Below are 21,306 nucleotides of genomic sequence, written 5' to 3'. Positions count from 1 at the left end.
GCCCCTATTGATTTCTACCTTAATCCCACTTTGGTCAGAGAACATATTTTGGATGATTTCACTCTTTGGAATGTGTTGGGACTTGTTTTAAGGACTAGCATATGGCAAATTTTGGTAAATGTTCCACAGGCACTTGGAAAGAACACATATCCCGACAATGCTGGTTGTAGTACGCTATGGGCATCAGTTAGATTAAAGGTACTACTTATGTTTAAATCTTCCATATTGTTAATGATTTTTTCACTGTACTATCAATTAGTTACAGTTCTGTATTTTTGCTTTCTGTTTTGAAACTAAAGTACTAGGTGCATCAAAATACAGAATTATTATGCCTTCTTGGTAGATTTTTTTATTTTTAGGAACTGTCCTTCTGTATCTTTAGTAATGCTTCTTGACTTAAATTTATTTTGACTGATATTGTATAGCTACATCTGCCTCCTTTAAGTTAGCCCTTGGTTGGTGTACATTTTTCCATTCTTTTACTTTCAATCTTTGTCTTTACACTTAAAAAGTGTGACTTCTTGGGACGCCTGGGTGGCTCAGTCATTAAGCATCTGCCTTTGGCTCAGGTCATGATTCTAGGATCCTGGGATCGAGCCCCACATCAGGCTCCCCGCATCGGGCTCCCTGCTCAGGCTCCCTGCTCAGCGGGAAGCCTGCTTCTCCCTCTCCCATTCCTCCTGCTTGTATTCCCTCTCTCACTGTCTCTCTCTGTGTCAAATAAAATAAAATCTTTAAAAATAGATAAAGTGTGCCTCCTGAAAGCAATATATAGTTAGGTTTTAAAAAATATTTTTCCATGTGGTAAGCAGCCTCTTTAAGAAGATCCCAAATCATCCCTGCCTTCTGTATTCGAGCCCTTATGTAATCTCTTCCCCAGAGTGTACACTGAAACTAACTCACCACTAGTGAATTCTAATGATCAGCCACGTTCATAGGTCATTTTGTATGTAATACAAGTTTATTTATATGAAAAATTCCTAGGATTGTTGGGTTAAAAGATGTAATGTACCTTTGTAATTTTTATAGATATTGCCAGCCTCCACAGTTTGTACTAATTTACGCAATGTGTGAAAGTGCCTATTTAACCACATGCTCACTGTTATAGTGTGTTATCAAGCTTTATTATTTTTGATAGGTGAGAAATTTATCTTATTACAAGTGAGGCTCAGCATATTTTCATATGCTTGAGTCATTTGTATTTTCTCTTCTATGAAATGTCTGTTAACTTCTTTTGCCCATCTAATTTATTAAATTCTTATTTTGTTTCTACATTTTGGTTAGTCCTTTTTAGTTTCTACGCTGACAATCCAATTATCTTCAGCAAGTTATAATTTTATCCTCTCTTCTTAATTTCTTTACCTTTAATTTCTTTCTCTTGTCTAATTGTTTTGTCTATGTCCTGAAGAACAATTTTAAATAATGGTGATGATTAAGTGGACATCCTTGTCTTGTTTCTGACTTTAATGAAATTGTTTCTCTAATTCTCAATTAAGCATGGTGGTGGCTTTGGATTGAGATAAATATATTTTATCATATTAAGGAAACACCCAGCTAGTCTTAATATTAAATGATCCTTGTGTTCCTAAAATAAACCTCACTTAGTCAAGGTAAATTACTCTTATCTGGAGCAAGCCTGACTGGGTTCAAATCCTAGAACCATAACTGAGTTCAGGCAGAATACTCTCCTTTTGACTCAGTTTCCTTCTCTGAAACATGGGGATGATAAGAGTAACTATCGCATTCGGTTGTTAAAATCAAAAACAAAAAGTTGAGCATCTTTCCACAGTACTACTGTGCTACTGGTTTAATATCGTACAATTAAACCGCTGATCAATTTAAAAATTATCCTGGTATATAGTGTGAGGAAGAGATCTGATGGGCTACCCAGTTATCCCAACACCATTCATTCTGAAAATTTAAAAAAAATTTTTTGAAGTAAACTCTACCTCCAACATGGGGCTCGAACTCCCAACCCCAAGATCAAAAGTCACATGCTCTTTCGACTGAGCCAGCCAGGTGCCCCTCTACACCATTCATTTTTATAGTCCATCTTTCGGCCCCCCCCTCCGCACTGATTTCAGACACTACCTTAATTGTATCCTGAATTTCTGTATGCAGTTGGGTCTATTTCTGAATTTTCTATTGTGTTCCATTGGTCAGTTTTTCTATTCAGGTACCCGTACCACACTTTCAGTATTAAAGGCTATATGCTTTAATATCCTTTCCCTTCGTTTTCTTAGGCTAGTCTTGCTCATTTGGTCTTCCAAATAAACTTTATAAGCCAGAGACATTTCCACCATTTTGGTGGGTCACGCAAAATCTTTCTACGAAGAATATACAGTCTTAGATTTCAAACTACTGACTAGATGATTAGTGTTACAGGACCAATCGAGTTTTCCACTTCTTCTGATTGAGTTTTGATAAATTATCTTTCTGGAAATGTGTCCGTTTTGTTTAAGCTTTCAAATTTACTGGCTAAAGTTTTTCATGGTATTACTTTACTATCTTCTAGATCTCTTCTGTATTTATAACTATGTGTCCCTTTTTTCCCTAATATTGTTAGTGCCTTCTCCATCTTTTCTTAATTATGTTAAAGTTTTGCTTATTTTGTCATAATTTTTGTTGATTTTTCAATCATATGTTTATTTCATTAAATTTAGATCTTATCACTATTATTTTATTAATTTTACCTTCTCTGGGTTTATTCTGTTGTTCTTTTACTAACTGTAAGTAGAATGTTTAGCTCATCAATTTTCAGTCCTTTCTTCTTCTCTGACTTAAACATTTCAGACCATAGGTTTTCCTCAAATTACCCCGTTAGCTGCATCTCAAGAGGGTTAATGAAAATAGAATTTTCATATAATTCAGTTCTACTTTCCAATATCTATTAAGACTTTTTCAGTGGTTCATTAGTTTAGATATGCTATGAAATTTCCAAATATATTAGCAAATTCATTTTTTATTACTGACTTTTAAATTTTTCATCGTGATTACAGAGTGTGGTCTATGTGTCTCTAACCTTTGGAATTCACTGAGGTTTGCTTTATGGCTTAAGAGTCAATTTTTGTAATGTTCAATCTGTGCTTGAAAATAATGTATAATTCTTCAAATTGTTAGGCGTGATATTCTTTTCATGTCTGCTAGACCATAAGATTATACTATTTAAATATTCTGTATTCATAACAATTTCTGTCCACTTGTCATTATCAACAACTAAAGAAGACATTTTAAACTTAGTTTTGCCCATTTTTGTTTATGTATACTGAGGCTCTGTTATCAAGCTTAGTTGAAAATTAGTATGTCTTTCTGGCAAATCGAACCACTTATCAGTTATTGAGCCAACGTTTGTTATTTCGTAGAGATTATCTTTACTTTCTCTGATTATCTTCCTCTTATATTTTTTCCATCCTTTCACTTTCAATCTTCCTATGACTAAGTTTTGGATGTATCTCTTATAAACAGCATATAAATGGATATTTAAAATCTAGCATTATTGACCTTATCTTTCAACTGGAGGGTCTAGTTCATTAATGCTTATAACTAATAAAGTTGAATTCTTTTACCATTTTATCTTATTTTGTGCCTTTTCTCACCTTTCCAGTTTATTGTCTTTTTACCATTTCTTTTCCCCCATATTAGCTTAAATGCTGTATTCTCTATATTTATTCTTTTAATGGTTACCCCAAATATTTTAACATGTCTACTTACCTAAGGCCCCAAATTAATAAGATTCTTTAACTCCTCCTGAACAACTGAAGGGCAACAGGACACTGTAACTCTCATCACCCCTTTTCAAAATTACGTGTTTTTGTTGCCTGGTGTTTTGAAGCCTTTCTTTTATTTCGTGAAATATATTTAAAACATTTAGTTTATACTGTGTGCCAATAAGCACCATATCTAATGTGTTTGAGTCTGATTCTCCTGCATGTTGTTTCTAATGATTCTCACTCACAGTATGTTTCCTTCTTTCGTTTGTGGTTGTGACCTGTGAGCGACCCATATTCTTTATAACTATCTGTGGTAGTTCTTTGATACCGCGACTTAAATTTCATTCCTCCTGAGAGAATTTGTGTTTGCATCTGCTAGTCATCTAAGGTTACTACCGACCTGGGTCCACTGTAAATTAAATTCCCATTTGCAGTATTTTGGACCACACCAGTAGAATAAACTTAGGCCATAAGCCTCTATAAGGGACAACTCGTTAAACATTTTTAGGTTAAAACAAACTTTTCCTCCACCCATGGCCAAGGTCAAGAAAGGCCTTGCTGTTATTTCTGCTTGGTGGGTTTACTTAGTATTGATGCTTACACTGTGAGTGTTGCACTTTGAGGGGCCCCACTTTGTAGGAGATCTTAGGCTAAACTCCCTGCATTGAGCAGGCCCGGCTTTATCTCCTACACTCATCACAGTCACCATGACAGAGGCTCAAGGGGGCCAGGTCTCTGCAGATACTTTCAGAGTGAATAATGGCTTTCATCTCACTTGTTGCCCAAAGTTGAGCTTTCACAGCACTTTTGACCTCTATAGGTTCCTTCATTCCTTGTGACTGTTCAGTGCATTTAGAATTTTTTTTTTACTCTTGAGGATCAATGATAAAACTCACCTAAAAAGTAAAAGAATTCAGTAAGGTAGCAGAATATAAAACTAGTATACAAAAGTCAAAAGTCTTCCTATATAAGAACAATAACCAAGTAGAAGACATAATGGCAGAGAAAACCCCATTAGCAGCAACAAAGATGGAATACTAGGGGATAAACTTAACAAGAAATGCATAATACCTATCCAAGGAAAAATTTGAATCAGTCCTGAAAAGGCACAAAAATAGACATGAACAAATGGAAATACATCCCCCATTTGCAGATAATTTGGATAACTCAACATTGTAAAGATGTCAGTTCTCCCTAAGTGCGCTAGTAAATGTAATGCAATCTCAGTTAGACATGTTGATACTAAAGTTTATATGGAAAAACAAACATGTAAGAAGAGCCAGGAAAACACTGGAGAAGAAAAACTGTCAGAGGACTAGCTCTATCAGACATTTAAACATACTATAAAGTTTCAGTTATTGAAAACAATGTGCCACTGTGCACAAGCAAACACACCAGTGAATACAATCGAAGGCTCAGAAACAGACCCAAGTACATATGGATCCTGGATTGAATCCTTAACCAGAAAAAGGACATTACAGGGAAAACGGGTGACACTGAACTAAGTAGGTAGTTTAGTTAATAGGATTGTGTCAATGTTAATTTCCTGGTTTCGATAATTGTACCATGGTTATGTAAGCTGTTAACATTAGAAGCTGAAAGAAGGACATATGGTGACAGTCTATACTATTTTTACAATTTTCCTGTAAGTCTAAACTTATTTCAAACTAAAAGATTTTTTTTAAAAAGGTTTTAAATCAAGAGCTCCAAAGAATGTAGTCAAGAGGCTCTGAGTCACACTAATGTGGAACACCAGAAAAAGGGCCATACATTACCACTGTTGGCCCAAACCACTACATTCGTTCCATTTTACAGAGTTCAGCTACATATAGCATGGTATTAATGAGACCAAAATCATGGGATCAATGCTTTGTATGGGACAGCTGCATTTATTCTATGGACACTTTCTGCAGCATTGAGATTGCAAAGATTTGCAAAGTTCCCCCATCTAAAGAGTGTAGATTCATCAACACAAATTTACTGTGGCTACTGAGGAAAAAAAGCCCCAAATGCATAATTTAGAGTGGCAACTTTGCTACTGAAGAACAGTACTAGGGATTAAGACTACCACATTGTGCATTAAATTCTACCAAGATAAGGCGGTTTAAGGGGAATAACCTCAGACTGGCATCATGATAAAACACACGAAGAATTCAGTCAGTCATGGTGCAAACTGATTATTTCCAATTCAGCTTAATCTACTCCTAAGCATGTCAGTAGCTCCTATAAGGAGATAGATCTGGTTGTATTTCCCAGGGAGGTGATCGAGGAGCTGGAAACCTGTTCACATCTCAGTTCCAGCTTTGTCTGCAAAATGGGCCAGTTGCAGTAGGCTTTCCAGGACTATACAGCAGAGGAATACTGTGACAGCTCTCCGAATCAACAAGCAAGCCAGGTGACACAGGGTCCTTCATTGTCTCCTGCCTGCTTCTCCCTGCTCCTATATGCTGTCAGCCATACCAAAATACTTGCAGTGCCCTGTACAAACCATGCTCTTTATGCTAGGTGGCCTCATCCTCTCTTCTTTACCTAACTTCTGTTCATCCGCCGACACCTGGTCCAGTATTTTTTAAATCCTCCCAAGATACCCTGGTATTCTTTCTCAAAGTTTATCATTCTACATTGTAATATTTGCTTTGTCTCTTCCTCAAAAGACCATGAATATCATGACAACAGGAATGCCCTCCTCTTTGTACATTCAGCAGCTAGCACAGTGCTTGACATAAAATGTGTTCTACTCACATCTACTGAGTGAAGGGACATTTATAAAGGCCAAAACCATTCAGACGGCTATCTTGCTAGCAGCTCTATAACATGTTTAGCAAGATGTTCAGAACAGTTCATCACTAACATTAAAAATTCACAGTACATGTCCTTCTGGCTTAGGGATCCATTTTGTATTGGCCTACAAAGGACAGTATCTGTTTATTGCCATAGATTTGGTAGACTTTATTGACTTTTGCTCTGGTCACTTCCAAAACCAAGAATAGGTCATTTTAAGAAGATGCCACAGAAACTGCCTATCTTCTTTCAGTGATGTAGGCACAGAGAAGAGATGAGCCCATTCATAGTTGCTTTGATAGAGAAACAGCCCACCAGGAGCTACAGGTAAATGGAGTAAAAGGGTGTCACAAGACACCCAGTTCCAGGCCCGGTGGCACCCAGTTTATTTCAGATACACATGGTCACCAACAGTTCATTTATATTGTGAAAAGGGCAGCACAGGGTGTTACTGGGAACAGAAAGTCTAGCACCAAACAGACTTGGAGCTTGAATGCTGCCTTACACTGATTAGCTATGTAACTTTGAGCAAGTTAATCTCTAACTATAAGCATATTTCATTGCTTTAAAACAGATATAAATTTACCTACCTTAGAGTTGTTGAAGATTGAGATGCTGTTGACAAATGGCATATAATAATAATCACTCAGTATAGTCATATTACTGTCATTAGGGGCTCTGGAAAGGACCAGACTGGTTTCATGCAGAGTGTATCTAAGGACCTTAGGCAGCAGCCACCTTCCCCAAAAGGTCCCTGAGGAAGACTGGCTTAGTGAGTGCTTAATACACGTTTGTTGAATCAGTAAATAGGACGATGGCCCTCGTGGACCTTTGTTATTCTTATCCGCTGTCCAGCACCTGAACTGTTCTTCTATGTTTGAGGAATTCATCCAACCCCAACAGAAGCTACACATTCCAGATAACCTCATTCTCACTTCCTGCAGCTCGGACACAAGCACATGGGTACTAATCAGATCCATTCATCCCAGACTCTGAAACAGAAATTAGTGATTCAGGGAAGTCAAGAACACACAGGATCCCTTCTGGTGAGGGTGGAACCCCCACATAGAGTTCCAGAGGTACCATGTAATGATAGTAATAAAGTAGAAAATCAAGTTCCACCTTAGTATTAGAGCTAGGGCTTGAAACCCCAGTAAATATTCTCTAATAAAGTAAGATTCAACGCGGTACCAAAGGTCAAAAATTGGTGAGGAAATGAGTCTGTCTCACCCCCTAAACCCAAACTAAACTCTTACCAGCAGCAGAAAGTAAAAAACTGAAGCGAGCACTAGATGGGGGTAGCCTCCTTGCATGTAGAAGTGGGCCCAGGTCTCCTTACCAGTCCAAGATCCTGGACAGGAGAAAGCAGAAGAGGGACCACAGTTCAAGCCTGACTTTTTATGAACGGCAACTCCAAGAGTACATATGGGTGATCCATCTTAGAATCTGACTAAATGTGGTTAGCAACCTTCCTATCTCAGTGGACCTAGAGGAGGGACAAACAGAAACAAAGAGAAACAAAGAAAGAAGCAGAGACCTTGAGCATGATTTCCCGAACGTCTACAATGATTAAGGAATGTAAATACTTCACTCTAAGTCCATGCTTTAAGTCAGTGCATTGGGTGGTATGGCAAAGGAACTCATTAGTACACAGGTGTTAATTGGTGTATTGGAGGTGAAGAAAGGGACATTCAGTCTGTGTTGGACTGACCTACTAACCAATTTGCCCACCTGTGGAGACTGAAAAAGCAAAGTGGAGGAAAAAATCAGGAGAGAGCAGGGTCAGAACAGGCAGAATTCCAAAAAGGAAGTGGTTATATAGTATGAAGTCATAAGCATCAACCGAAGGGCTGAATTTTGACAACTGGAAATCACTGGTGAACCCAGCAAAAACAACTTTAATGGTTGAGGAGTATAGCAAAACCAGGTTTTGGCATGGTGGTTCTCAGCCCCAGCTGCACCACTGTTTTTAAAAAAGAATGAAGCCTGTCCCACCTCCCCATTCTGATGTAATTGGTCTGTAGTTCAGTTGGGGGAATTAGGATTCTTTAAAAATCTCCCCAGGTGGTCCTAATGTGCAGCCAGGGCTAAAAACCAATGCTTCAGTGGACTGAGAATTAATGAACAGGAAGTGTAAGTGAGGGCAGTATTTTAGTGGTAGTCAAGGGGTATTTTCGTTTCAAGAGGGAATCTTTAAACATGTTCAAATGCAAGCTGTACGTGCCAGGAGTGAGAAGCTGTAGCTAGATTAAGCAAGGCATCTGATCAAAGGAGAGGGACTGAGGGCATGGAAGGGATTTGTGTTGGGCAGGACAAGCACTTACATGGAAGAGTTGAGGAAGGGTTGTATGTAAGGGTGTACAATGGGAGACTCCTGTCTAATGCTTTATTACCTGTTAGGGGGTGGGGGAGATTAGCTGCTGAGGCTGAGAAGGTGGGGGTAAAAAGAGTTTGAAATGGCCACAGTCTGCAATAGCTACTGACAACAGAATTGGGATATATACTGAGAGCAGTTTAAAGTGTTGGCATGATTTTGGGGTGGTAGAAATTTGCATAATCATGACGTTGTTCATGGAGAAATACATGGCCCACTGGGAGGAGCAAGTGGTAGAATCTACACATAGTGAAATGGGTTGATTTCAGTCCAAGCCACCAAGGCCATTTGTTAAGTTCTGATATTTCTTTTTCAATTAAAAACATTTAAATGAGGGATCTGCAAGGGTCAGAACTCACTTCTAGAGAAAGAAAACATTAATTTTCATAATTTACATCTTAAAAATCTTTTTACATTCCCATACCTTGAAAGCATCTAGTAACAACATTTTTGGCCAGAGGTATTTTTTAACTGGTTTTCAAGATGGAAAAGAAAAATTACATGGTGTTTTAAAAGACTGCAAAAATTGAAAGGAGAGCTTAAGGCTTACACATGTGTTAATCATGTTTTTTGCTTTCTGTAATAATTACGATGTTTTAACATTAAAAAACCTTTCTGGCTGGGAAAAAAAACCACCTCTCCCAGGGCTAGCTGATTCTTAGAAAGATAGCAAAGGACTCAGCCAGCAGCTTGTCTTCGATGTGCAAACTAACCGGGTACGATGAAGCCATACCCCCTCCATCTGACCTGTTACACTCCAGGAAGCAATCATCCCAGGGCCAGGTACCAGGCAACCAGAGACTAGATTATGGCCCAAAGGCCCCAGAATTAGTTGAACTAGCCATTTCTAGACTGTTCACCCTGCCCTGCTTTGCCTTCTTAGAGGAAACCCCAATAAAGGCTCTGGCCTAAACTACCGCTTGCTTCAGTCTTCTGCCTCCTGACCCAAACCTGGTGCCGTCCTGTGGTCCTGCGTGGCAAGCCGTGCCTCATTTCCAGGGGAACTGTAACTACAAACTCTTCTTCTGGTGGCACAGACCTCTCCGTGCCCTCACTTAATCAGCTTTATAAACCAAGCCCCGGGCACAAAACAAGGTGAACACCTGAGAAATGATACCAGAGAACTCCCCTTTGGCCACACAAATTCCCAGAGAAAACTTGGGTTTGTGGGCTTAAGTCATAAATTAGAGCCTAGCCCAATTCATACAAATAAAACCTAAAGAAAAAGTGGTTGTGATTTCATTTCAAAGCTTTTAGGATTAGAGTACCATATTCTGAAACACTGAATCCATGAATCAGACAAAAAAAAAACAGAACATGCTGTTGCTATTGGCCACCAAGCCCTGCAGAATCACTGAAATGTAAAACAAAGACGATAGGGTGTGATTAAGTGGATCACTGAAAATTGATTTTTACATGCTCTGAAGTACCGAGATTAAGTCCTAGCAAAAGATCACCAATAACGCAACAAGTATTTATTACACAATACTATGTACTCAGGGTGGTTTTTTCTTCCAATTATTTTCATTTCTGTGAGCCATACCTTAAAGACTTCATCATTATTATGCTGGAAAATACACATTTTCCCAGGAAACGAAGATGTAATGAACAAGTATCATGAAATCATGGATAGCAGTATCTTACACAAATGTTTTACTATCTATTGTGAAAAATGACTATCACTCACAGACTAAAAATTCATTGTTATATTTTAATCCACTTTAAAGGTTGTTTCCATCCATCTAAATATGGCCTTGATGGCAATTTTCTCCACATCATTCTTTCTCAATATTTCCAGATCTTTTAGGGGCTTTAGGGAAAAAGGATGGGAAATAAAGACATTAACAGTTTCTGCAAAGAATCGTATACAAAACATGTCTATACTTATGGAGGGAAAAGCACCTCAGAGCTTAGGGGGATGCCAATATGTTAAAACACTTAGGTACAGCAAAGCCTATGGTTCTCAAAACATCCGCGTGCATCAGAGTCCCCCGGAGGCCTCGTGAGACTGCCCGGCCACCCTCAGTTTCCGATTCGGGTGGGGTCTGGTGGGGGCAAGTATGTGCTGCTGCCGGTGGTCGAGGAGCCCCAGCACCCCTGCTCTAAGCATCTCCCCTTCTCTTCCTCATGCCTTCTCACTTCTGGACTTTGCCAGGATTGCTTTCCCTGGCCAACGTCTTCAGGATCTGCCTCATTCTTCAATACTGTACTTGAAAAGTTTTTATTCCAAAAACTTGGCAATTTTAGAGTTTATCATGTCTATTTGCAGTGGCAGGAAAATTTCTCCTTTTGGCCATAAGTTTATTTTGCCGGGCTTGTTAAGAACCTTTCAATCCACACTCTTCAGCAGGATCATTCATTTTCCTTGCTTCTTTCCCATGTTGCTGTTTCCAGGCATTTGACATTCATCTGTTTGGGGATCTTAATGTAGTTTTGTGAAAGCATCTCTGGGCCACTATAGCAGAACCCACCGATTCCCTCACCTTCTCCCTCTGTGCCATTTCCTGATGGGGTAGGAGCCCATCCTGACTGCTGCCACCACCTGTAACTCTACTAGCTGGCACGACCGGAGCGGGAGATAAGGAAATACTGACAAGTAAGACAGCTCAAGCATTAACAAAGGAAGCAGCTGATACCAAGAGCAAACTGCTTTTACCATCCCTGCCGCCACCCCGTGAATCATGACATATCCTGTAAACTGTGCCCTGGACCAGACCGCATCCACAGCCGCTAGAGTAAGCACTCTGTTCTCACGCCGGCTCACAGAAGGTGCACCGGACCTACAGAACACTGACCGCGGCTCCTAATGCTGAGATTTCTACAAAGCATTCTCCCCGGGAAACAAAAAGTATATGGCCCACACCACGGTAATGAAGCCAAACTAAAGAAAAGACCTGAAATGAATCAAACATCCCCAGAGCCCAAGTAGAGAGGCCATCACATGGGCAATGACACTGCGAGCCTAACTCCTTCTCTTGTTCAGCTACAAGTGACCTCTGTGCTGGCTCTGCTCCTGAGGCTCCAGAACCTCCAATGCTGTGGTCTAGACTGCGTTTCTGATGCCGAAATGCAAAAAGATAGATCACAGTCCTCTATGTGGGATTCATAAGTAGTTCAATTACCTATTGTTAGTGTGGAGCTTTACTCATTAGCAAAGGATGCCACAAGCATCACGGAACAAGAAATTTTGTTTCAGCTTTTGGTCATTTTGCTGCCAAAATGGCCTTGTTTGCAGCCTGCTTCACAGCCCAGCAAAACAAAATTTTCAATTGCATTTGATTTCAAAAGAATTCAAGGTTAAATGTGCCTTATTGATCAAGCACGCACCACTCAATAAAGATCACACTCTGCCTCTCCTAAATTTGGCACCATGTAAACAGCTAATTCCCTCTTCTGCACGGTTCTTACCAAAAAGCAACACAAGGGTTTTGATGCAAATGAACTTGTTCCCTTTAAAATGCTGCATCTGAAAAATAATCTCAAATTCCCTGAAACTCATAAGCAAAACTAATTTCTATGAATGATGCTCATGTAAGTGGATAATGTCTTGACTTTTGCTCCTTGTGGAAAATACAGAAGATTAGGATTCAGACAGGCAGACTGTGTAGCCAGCTAGGATAAATCAGAAGCCTGAAATAAGTAAGAACTGTGGAACTCAGCTTCAGTTACTACTTCTAGGCAGATCAAATACACACGAGCTCAATGATTATCCTCAAAGGAAGTCATGCTATCAGTTTTTTCAAGAGACTACAAAACCTGATTTTGAAATTGTATCTTTTGTTGAAAGGTAACAGACTTTACTCAATGTATGACATCATACACTTTGCTATATAAAAAAGAAATTTAAAATTTATGATTCAAAAAACACTCAATTCCAAGTTTATTCCTCTGGAACTGACTCATATAGAAAACAAGCAAAGTAAGTTGGTTAATAATTCTGTCAGCATGCTCATGCAGCAGCTTAAAATGAGGAGCACAATTTACAACCCTGTGTTGCAAGGTATTAATAGCTATTTCTTAGGCAATTAATTTTCTTCCCCACTTATTACAGGCAGATATGGCATTTTTGGATAATCCCCATGGGATGTATTCAAAATATGTAGAAAAGCATGCCCAAGAAAGATGATAAACATTCATGACACACTGTTTCAAAATTATGGGTCTCAGAGTGACTCAGGTCTACCAAGGAAAATCAAAAGATTATAACCCAGGGCAGAGGAAGTCCGAAAGTCTGGGATTTTAGTCTTGGCTTGATCATGTGATTTTGGGGCAAGTCGCTAAACTCTGTGACCATTCTTCTCTCTCTAAAATGGCAGTACATCCTAGCGATGTTTAAAATGTAAATAAAGTCATATATATAAATTATTTGTAATCACAGGTAGAAAGGAGAATTGCCAGGCAACAAGATTCTATCTGAACTGTGGAGATCTGAATAGGTCATGATCACAGGACCCATCTCTGCAAGAGCCAGAGCTTAGTGCAAAGAAAATAAAATTATGTCCATGGATTTTTTCCCCTTGAATCCAACAAATATGTTAGAAATGTGTCTCAGGACATGATGGGAACTAGGTAAGAATGCACATATGACAATAAAACCCCCCTTCATCAATAAAACAATTTGGTAGTGCCATTTTATTTTTTTATTTTATTTCAACAGGCACTTTTATTTTCTATACTGCTCTGGATGCAGCCCCAGTGGACAAAAGGAGAACTAGGGGTGGCTCCTGGGGATGCTGGTTTGGCTTTAATGCTACTCCTCACTTCATAATCTCCATGTGCCCCTCCCTCCACCAGACTCCTTGTTATGGACAATTGACGTGTTCTCCCTCTTAAAGAAAGCGCCATTTAAATTAGCTTCAAGTCCCCCCTTCCAACTAGATTCACATCCACCCATCAACAAGGAAATCCTGGAGTTAGCACTGATAGTTAAGGACTATCATTTTTAAAGGGAACATGACAGAGCAGCCGACCCTCACATGGTGTATGAGGAAAAGGGACAGCTGCACTTCAGGGAAAGGAGGCTCTGTCCCACTCGGCACCTAATTCAAGCACAGAAGATATCCAGGGGCAGGGCTGGGAGTTCCTCTGGAACGTTAACAGAGAAGTGGGCACTTAGAGAACAGTTTCTCTGTATTTCAGAGCAAATGTACTCAATTCGTACAAAAAAGAACCCTTCTGTCAACCAGGCCACAAATGACAGACACTCTGGATAATACTTTTTTAGAAAGGGTGGCTTTTCTCCAGCAGCTCCAGGCAGTCACTTATTCCTCATTTTGACAAAGTAGCATCCAACTTCAGGCATGGCCGTATATATAACGCCACATGTAGCTGAGCCGTCATAAACACGCCAAGTATAAAGGTGTGTCAAAAAGACATTTTTCTCCCCAAAGTATGTCCCCGAGAAGCCATTATTATAATAGAGTGTGAATTTCTGCTGCAGGTTATTGACCTATAAGCTAACAATAAAAAGTCCCATTTCATACATAAAAGCTTACACTGTGACATGAAGTATTAAGACACAATCCACTGACTATTTTAAGTTTGCTGAACAACGAAACCATTTCTTCATTACATTATGAATGTACATATCCTCCTGCGGGAGAACACCAACTCTGGAGATGAGGCAAAGTACAGTCCAGCTGCCGGAGATCCCATGAGGCCATCCAGAAAAATGGAAGAGGCTTCCACTGTCCGTGTTGCTGGTGTCTCCTCTGAGGCTCCCAAATGAGAACTTGGCGAATTTGGCTTATTGGCACTCTCAGTGAATCAAGACCAGGCTCAAAGGCAAACTCTATCTCCTGTAAACACAATTCCACACACAGGTCTCAACTCTGTTTACATCTGTCTAGAACTGGCTACAAATTTGGGACTTCCTCAAATGATATTAAAAGCTCTACATGTAAAGTATGCAAAAGGAGTTACTAGTTTTTCAAGAAAAGAGACATACCTGCAAAAAGCAACAGCTCTGTAAACGGAACTGTAGATAGCTGTTGGGACAATGACAGCAATGTAACAAATATAGCATAGGATGACCTTTTTTTAAAAAAATTGTTGCTGCAATACTTTACTAACTTTAAAAAAAAAACAGATTTCCACAACATGATTTTCTAAGAGAAAGAGTCCACTGCTTTGTTTGAAAGAAGGGTCATCCTGGCAATTAAAGGATTGGGAATGTCAATTACAATACACAAGACTGCGGTACCAAGTCTGGGATGCGTTTCACAACACCCAGTAGCTCCTGGTGGGTGGAATCCTGCTCTCTAGCTGTATCCAGGGCTCTTTTCTGGTGGCATTTTAAAAAACGTAGCTGCAGCTGAGTCAGTAGCTTTCTCTGTGGCAGAGGTCCTGATCAACCACTCAGGGTTTGGAGATTTCTGGACCTGCGATGCTGGTGTAGTTGGTTCCACTACATCCACGTGAACTGGTAAGGTGGTTACAATAAAAGGAAGGAAGAAAAGATCAAGGGGAGACAAATTAGAATCAGAGACACTTCACTGCACAATTCTCTGAATGCTTTTATTTTATAACCTATGAACCCAAGGGGCCACATAAGGTTTTTTTTTTTTCCTTTCCAAAAAAAAATAAAGGCAAGATTTCAGTGAGAGTATTTCTCTACCTGAGAAAATGGGTTTAACTGAACAAATAAATAAATGCAGTCGTACAAATTCATAATGCAGTCATGATCACTTATTGAGCACTTATGAGCCAGGCACTGTGCTATGTAAATAAACCAGAATCTGTTTTTTTCTAATGCAAACCCTTCAAGTAGGAACTGTCATCTCCATATTCTGGATCAAAAAAGTGAGGCAGAGAGACAGCAGATACATTGCTCAGGGACACAACAGGGCTGGTTAAGTAGCAAGATTCAAACTGAGATACTAGACTTCAAGCCCTAGGCTCTATTACCACCCCATGCCTCCAGTAACACAGTATTTCCAATAAATAGCATCTCATAAGAAAAATCACACAATCAGGCCCAGTGTTTTTCAACAAGGACACCAAAGACATTCTGGACATGATCACCATTGCTTGTGCAGGGCTGGTCCTGTGTATTTTAGGACACTTACCATTCTGGACCCCATCCACTGAATGCCAAAAGCACTCCTCAGTCATTGTGATGACCAAACACTGTCCTCCCATTTCCAAATGCCCTCCTGAGCAGAGAGGTACAAACCACCATCATGCCCACTCTGTTGAGAGTGAACGAATATACACCAAAATACAGCAAATCTAGACAATTTTCGTTTTTACCTTGTCACTCAATTAATTCCACTCCTAGGAATGTAATTAGAATAGTAATTTTCAAGTTGTGGGTCACAAAATCAATTTAGTAGGCCATGACCAGTACTTTTTTTCTTAATGGAAAGGAATAGGATATATCGGAGCGAACCCAAGAATTTATTTCAGATTTACATGTACACTCACATACATATTCGAACATGAATTTCTTACTGAGTTACTGCAAAAAAAAAAAAAACTGTAGGCTATTACTCTATGGCACATATATAAGAGCTTCTTGAGGGCAACAGTTTTCAAGCATTTTGGAACCTCAACCACAGCAGCAAAAAATACATTTGACACCACAACCCAAATCTCTGTGTCTCTCCCTCTCACACAAACATGCGCACAAGCACTCACTCACTCATATTTAGCTGAAAATAAGTTTCATAAAACTGTATTTACCATTACTATATGGTATTCAACCACAGTGGGGAAAATCCCTTATCCTAAGAAAATTGGGGGTTTTTTTGCTCTATATTTTTTACTATGGTAAAACACACATAACACAAAATTTACCAATTTAATAATTTTTATGTGTACAGTTCCATGGCATTAAGTACATTCACACTGCTGTACAAGCATCACCACCATCCATATCCAGAACTTCTTCACTCTCCCAAAAGGAAATACTGTACCTGTTAAATAGTAACTGCCGCTCTCCTCCTTCCCCAGCCCTGGCAACCATTATTCTGCTGTCTCCACATATTTGACCATTTGAGGTACCTCCTATAACTGGAATCATATAGGATTTATCCTTCCGTGTCTGGCTTATTTCACCTAGTATTATGTCTTCATCCATGCTGTAGCATGTCAAAGTTTCCTTCCTTTTCAAGGCCAAATAATACTCCCCTGTATGTATAAACCACATTTTGTTTACTGATTTATCCAGTAATGGACACTTGGGTCGCTTCCACTTTTTAGCTCTTGTGAACAATGCTAATAGGAACATGGATGTACAAATATCTGTTTGAATCCATGCTTTCAATTCTTTTGGGTATATACTTAGAAGCGGAATTGCTGGCTCATATGGTAGTTTTATGTTTACAATTGTGAGGCGCCACCACCCTGCGTCCCATAGCGGCTGCACTATTTCACATTCCCACCGCCAATGCCCAAGGGTTCCGATTTCTCTCCATCTTTCCTAACATTTGTTGTTTCCTGGTCCTTGATACAGCCATCCTAAGGACTGTGAAGTGGCCCAGAAACACTTTTGCACATATTCTCCCAAAGACCAATGCAGTATTTTTGAAGGAGCATAAAATGGGATATAATCCAAATGTCCATCAGGAATGTTTAATTATAATATACTCAGCATAGTTATACAATGGAATACCATTTGTATATGGTGGTAAAAAAAAAAAAAAGGATTTTGGCGGGACAAAAACAAATGAATCTCAAAACATAACTGGCTGAAACTTCTAACTTATAAAGTAAGACATTCCATTTACACAAGCCTCCAAAAAATGCTAACTAGACAATGTATTGCTTAGAGAGCTATATGTCTGTTAAAGCTAGCTGAAAAAAATCCCCAAAGAATGATAAATGATTAACAAAAAACCATATTCACATTAACCAAAAAACTGTATGAGGACAATGGTTACCTATGAGGACAGTGGGAAAATTTTAAAGGCGATGTCCATGTTCTTAAAGTGGATGGTAGGTACATGGATATTTGCTATATTGTTTTTCTTGACACCTTATCCATCTTCTATAAATGTTCTTTTATAACCATTCAATATTTACTAAAAAACATTTTTAACTTTAAAAGCCATTTGAATTTTAAAAAGGGGCAGTAAGAAAAAAGTAAAAAGGGGCAGTAAGAATCTGCCTTATGACACCTGAGGCAAGGGCTAACCTACAATGGAACTACTGAATCCAATCACAGGGTTAGAATAATTTTTAGAATAACTGTTTCAACTTTAAGATTCCATTCACTTATTCAAACAAGAAATATCTAGTGAGATCATTCTCTGTGCTGAGTACTATTTTAGATGCTCAGGGTACAGAAGTGAGCAAAACAGATAAAAATTTTGGCTCTCACAAACACATCTCTAGCATCACTGGCCTGGTATTTGGAATCTGATGTAACTAACAGATTAACTGCTGAGTACCCTTCCAACTGATGCTCTAAGGACACATACCCTATCCCAGAGACAGGAAGGTCAGAAGAGGCTTGGGGGATGGCCAAAATAGTAAGGGCTCTGAATACAATGTCTTATCATCCCCCAATTCTCCTTTACCTAAAGGCCATGGGTTTAATTTTTGAAGGAATGGGATTTGTACACCAAACTCCATTCTTGTCATTCTAATCAAGAAAAATCATCTCATGGAAATGAAATCTGGTTTTCATCTGAGTTTCTTATGCTTCTTATAGCCACTTAATCTCAAATCTTAGAGAAAATAACCCATTTTTTCTTTTCCAACTACATTCTTTAAGAGCACATAGAGCCAATTCACTTCAGCAGGAGGTATAGACCTTCCCTGTTCTGGTGTTACTGAAACAGAAGCAGATTTTTACATGGTTACTCGCTAAAATCCAAGGGTGGCTCTGTGTACCAGATACCTGTGTAGGTTATAAAGTCATGAAGGGAAGGGGAGTGGAGATAAAGAGAAGAAAATAAAGGTGCTATGCTTTCAAGAAGGATCTACTTAACGACCCTAATGAGAAGGTCTTTTCCCCTGGCCTTTCCTGAGTGTTAATATAAAAAGACAAGAAAGACAAGCTACTCCTTTCTGCTCTTCACCTCTCTAGCCTTATTAATACCTTTAAATTCAGTCAATCTCAACTCAAAACTTTCCACCGGGGGGGAGGGGAAAAGGGAAAAGATTTGTGGCTGCATGTTTAAGAAAGAAGCTGAATTCATCACAGTGACAGGGGAGAGTGTTGGCAGAGATCTGAGCTATTTATTCTTTTAGGAAAATCCTATAAAGAATGACACAAGGAAGCCTCTATCTGCAGTCTTGTTCATCACACTGGTGAAGAGTCCGATAACAGATGTACGCAGTAGCGTGATTTAGTGCCAGGAGCTGGCCCCTGATGTGTATTAATACAGCGGCAAAGCGGAACGCACCTCTCTTCATCACTCATTTCTATAAAAGAGGTGGAATCCGAGATGGCCCGATGTGAGGCAGAGCAAGCCCATTTGTTCTACTGACTGATGGTGCGGGCTTGGGCTGTGTCCTTCACCTCCATGGGGCACTCAGGTTGTGGATAGAAAAAACAGAAAATGTTCAGTGAGGCAGACCTTAGTCAACAAGTGAGAGGAGGAGCTGGGCTCAGGAGGAGACGTGCTGAATGCCCAAACCGCATTGAATCCCTCCCAGTGACAGTTCCTGCTGTGAGTGTGCAACAAGGTTTTTAAACTCTTCTCAACAGTTCTTGTCTTATGAACAATTAAAAGTTAAAAATAGAAGCTAGATATTGAGGGGGGAAAAAAAGAACAAAAGATACAAGAGGGGAGACTGTTGTAATGCTTCCAATACCATAGGCAGGATTTTGATGCAGTCACAGTTCGGAACCAGTGCTATCTTATACAACAGAGAACATCTGAAGTGTGTAACAGCGCACCTCTCGAAGTCAGAGGGAAACTGATTTGACCTTGGCTCTGCAATTTATCATCCATGTGACCTTGGAGAAGTGATTTAACCTCAGTAAGCCTCAATTTTGTCATGTGTAAACTGTTAATAAAAACATCTACCTTTTAAAGTTGTTGCAAAGATTAAATGAAATAATGCATGCAGAGTAATCAGCTCAGGCCAGCCATGTCCATGCAGAAATCACTGGAAAAAATTTACTATAATTATCAGACCTGCGATTAAGATTGTCCAGTAAGAACCATTATCAAGCAGTCACCCCAAACAGAAACTGAAAGAGGTCGATTTTAAGGTATGCTGAAACTTACTAAGTTAAGGGAGAGAGAGTTCCCTATCTCTCTGAGGTCTATTCTGTACTCATCAACTGCTCTGATCTATATAATATATAGTATTTTCTGAAGAAAATAAAATAATCTATGATATACTCAATTTCCTCAGAGTGAATTAATTCACTATCATCAAGAAAATAACTGTATTTCTGATAGGTCCTACAAACAGATATGATCTTTTTATCCAGAGCAATTTATCCTCAACTGTACTGAAATAACACAAAAATTTCCTGATTACCGACTATGTTTAACTGTCTTCTCCTAACTCCAAAGAAAAATGCCTACAAACATCCAATATTCTTTCTGATATAAATAATGACTACCCCCCATTTTTTAAGGATAAGTAAAGGGCATAAATCATAAGCATACAGCTCAATGAATTTTTACATACGCATATACCCATGTAATTCCTACCCAGTTGATGACAAAGAGCATTTCCCAGAAGACTTCTGATGATGTCGTCTCCTGGTCACTACCCCTCACCAAAGATAACCACTATTTCAGTTTCCAACCAACTGGTTTTAGCCAGAAAACTGAAAGGTTTTAACTTGAAAAACAGTTTTTAATTAGAAATTTCAAGACTAGTAGAGTATTAGTACTCTACTACACGTAATAACAGTGAGAACGTATTGTACCATGTGCCAAGTAAAAAAGTAAATAAACCTATGTGGCTCCCTGGCTACTGACTAAAACTGCCACCCTAACTGGATTTTCATGACCACAGACCTAATTTCCTCTCTGTGCTAGAACAAAAGCACAGATGACTGAAGATTGCTGATTGTAGAATACCAGGATTCAAACTCAAAAAAGCCACATGACACAGTGAAAAAACACAGACTTCAGGGTTAGAGGGAACTAGGTTTGGATTCTTAAAATGTGTGTGACCTTGGGCAAATTACATCTCACATTCTTATTTTCCCAAGTAAAATGGGAATAAAATGACCTACCTTATCATAAAGGTTAGATGAAAAGGTATATAAAACGTAATTTAGTGCCTGACACACAGTAGGTGCTCAATAAATGGTAACTACATACAGTTACCTGCATTTGGGCTGGACAGAGATGCTGTGGCCACAGGTTTCCGTTTCCTCTTGATGTCACGTGAACATGGGGGTCCCAAGTGTATGTTTGCCTGTCTGCAGATACAAGAAAGAAAAAACATTGTTTTCATCTTGAATTCTTATTGTAAGACATTATGTTCAGCCCAGATAAAATCCTTGACCCATTACAGACATAC

The 21,306-nt window shown here is 39.1% G+C and overlaps 1 protein-coding gene across 12 annotated transcripts in view; it reads right to left on the bottom strand.

Moving 5' to 3' along the window:
• The window catches only part of GPATCH2L (G-patch domain containing 2 like), a 151,377-nt gene that overhangs the window by 19,838 nt on the left and 110,233 nt on the right, over positions 1-21,306 (bottom strand). For 7 of the 12 annotated variants that reach the window (XM_073895617.1, XM_073895613.1, XM_025869595.2 and 4 more), the window contains 2 exons: positions 21,111-21,205; positions 10,563-15,286 (listed from right to left, as the gene is read on the bottom strand). In XM_073895617.1, the coding sequence (XP_073751718.1) occupies positions 15,126-15,286; positions 21,111-21,205 (256 nt within the window). In that variant the 3' untranslated portion in view covers positions 10,563-15,125. Of the gene's footprint in view, positions 1-7,747; positions 7,843-10,562; positions 15,287-15,932; positions 16,020-16,781; positions 16,879-19,217; positions 21,206-21,306 lie in introns of those variants that run through there. The other 5 variants (XM_073895618.1, XM_025869592.2, XM_073895619.1 and 2 more) reach the window with 4 other exon arrangements.

This window comes from Callorhinus ursinus, unplaced genomic scaffold (assembly GCF_003265705.2).
Source record: "Callorhinus ursinus isolate GAN/ISIS: 27379988/994484 unplaced genomic scaffold, GSC_fseal_2.0 scaffold8, whole genome shotgun sequence".
Taxonomy (NCBI): Eukaryota; Metazoa; Chordata; class Mammalia; order Carnivora; family Otariidae; genus Callorhinus; species Callorhinus ursinus.
The sequence above is the reverse complement of the archived record's forward strand: the minus strand, read 5'-3'. Positions and strand labels throughout refer to the sequence as shown.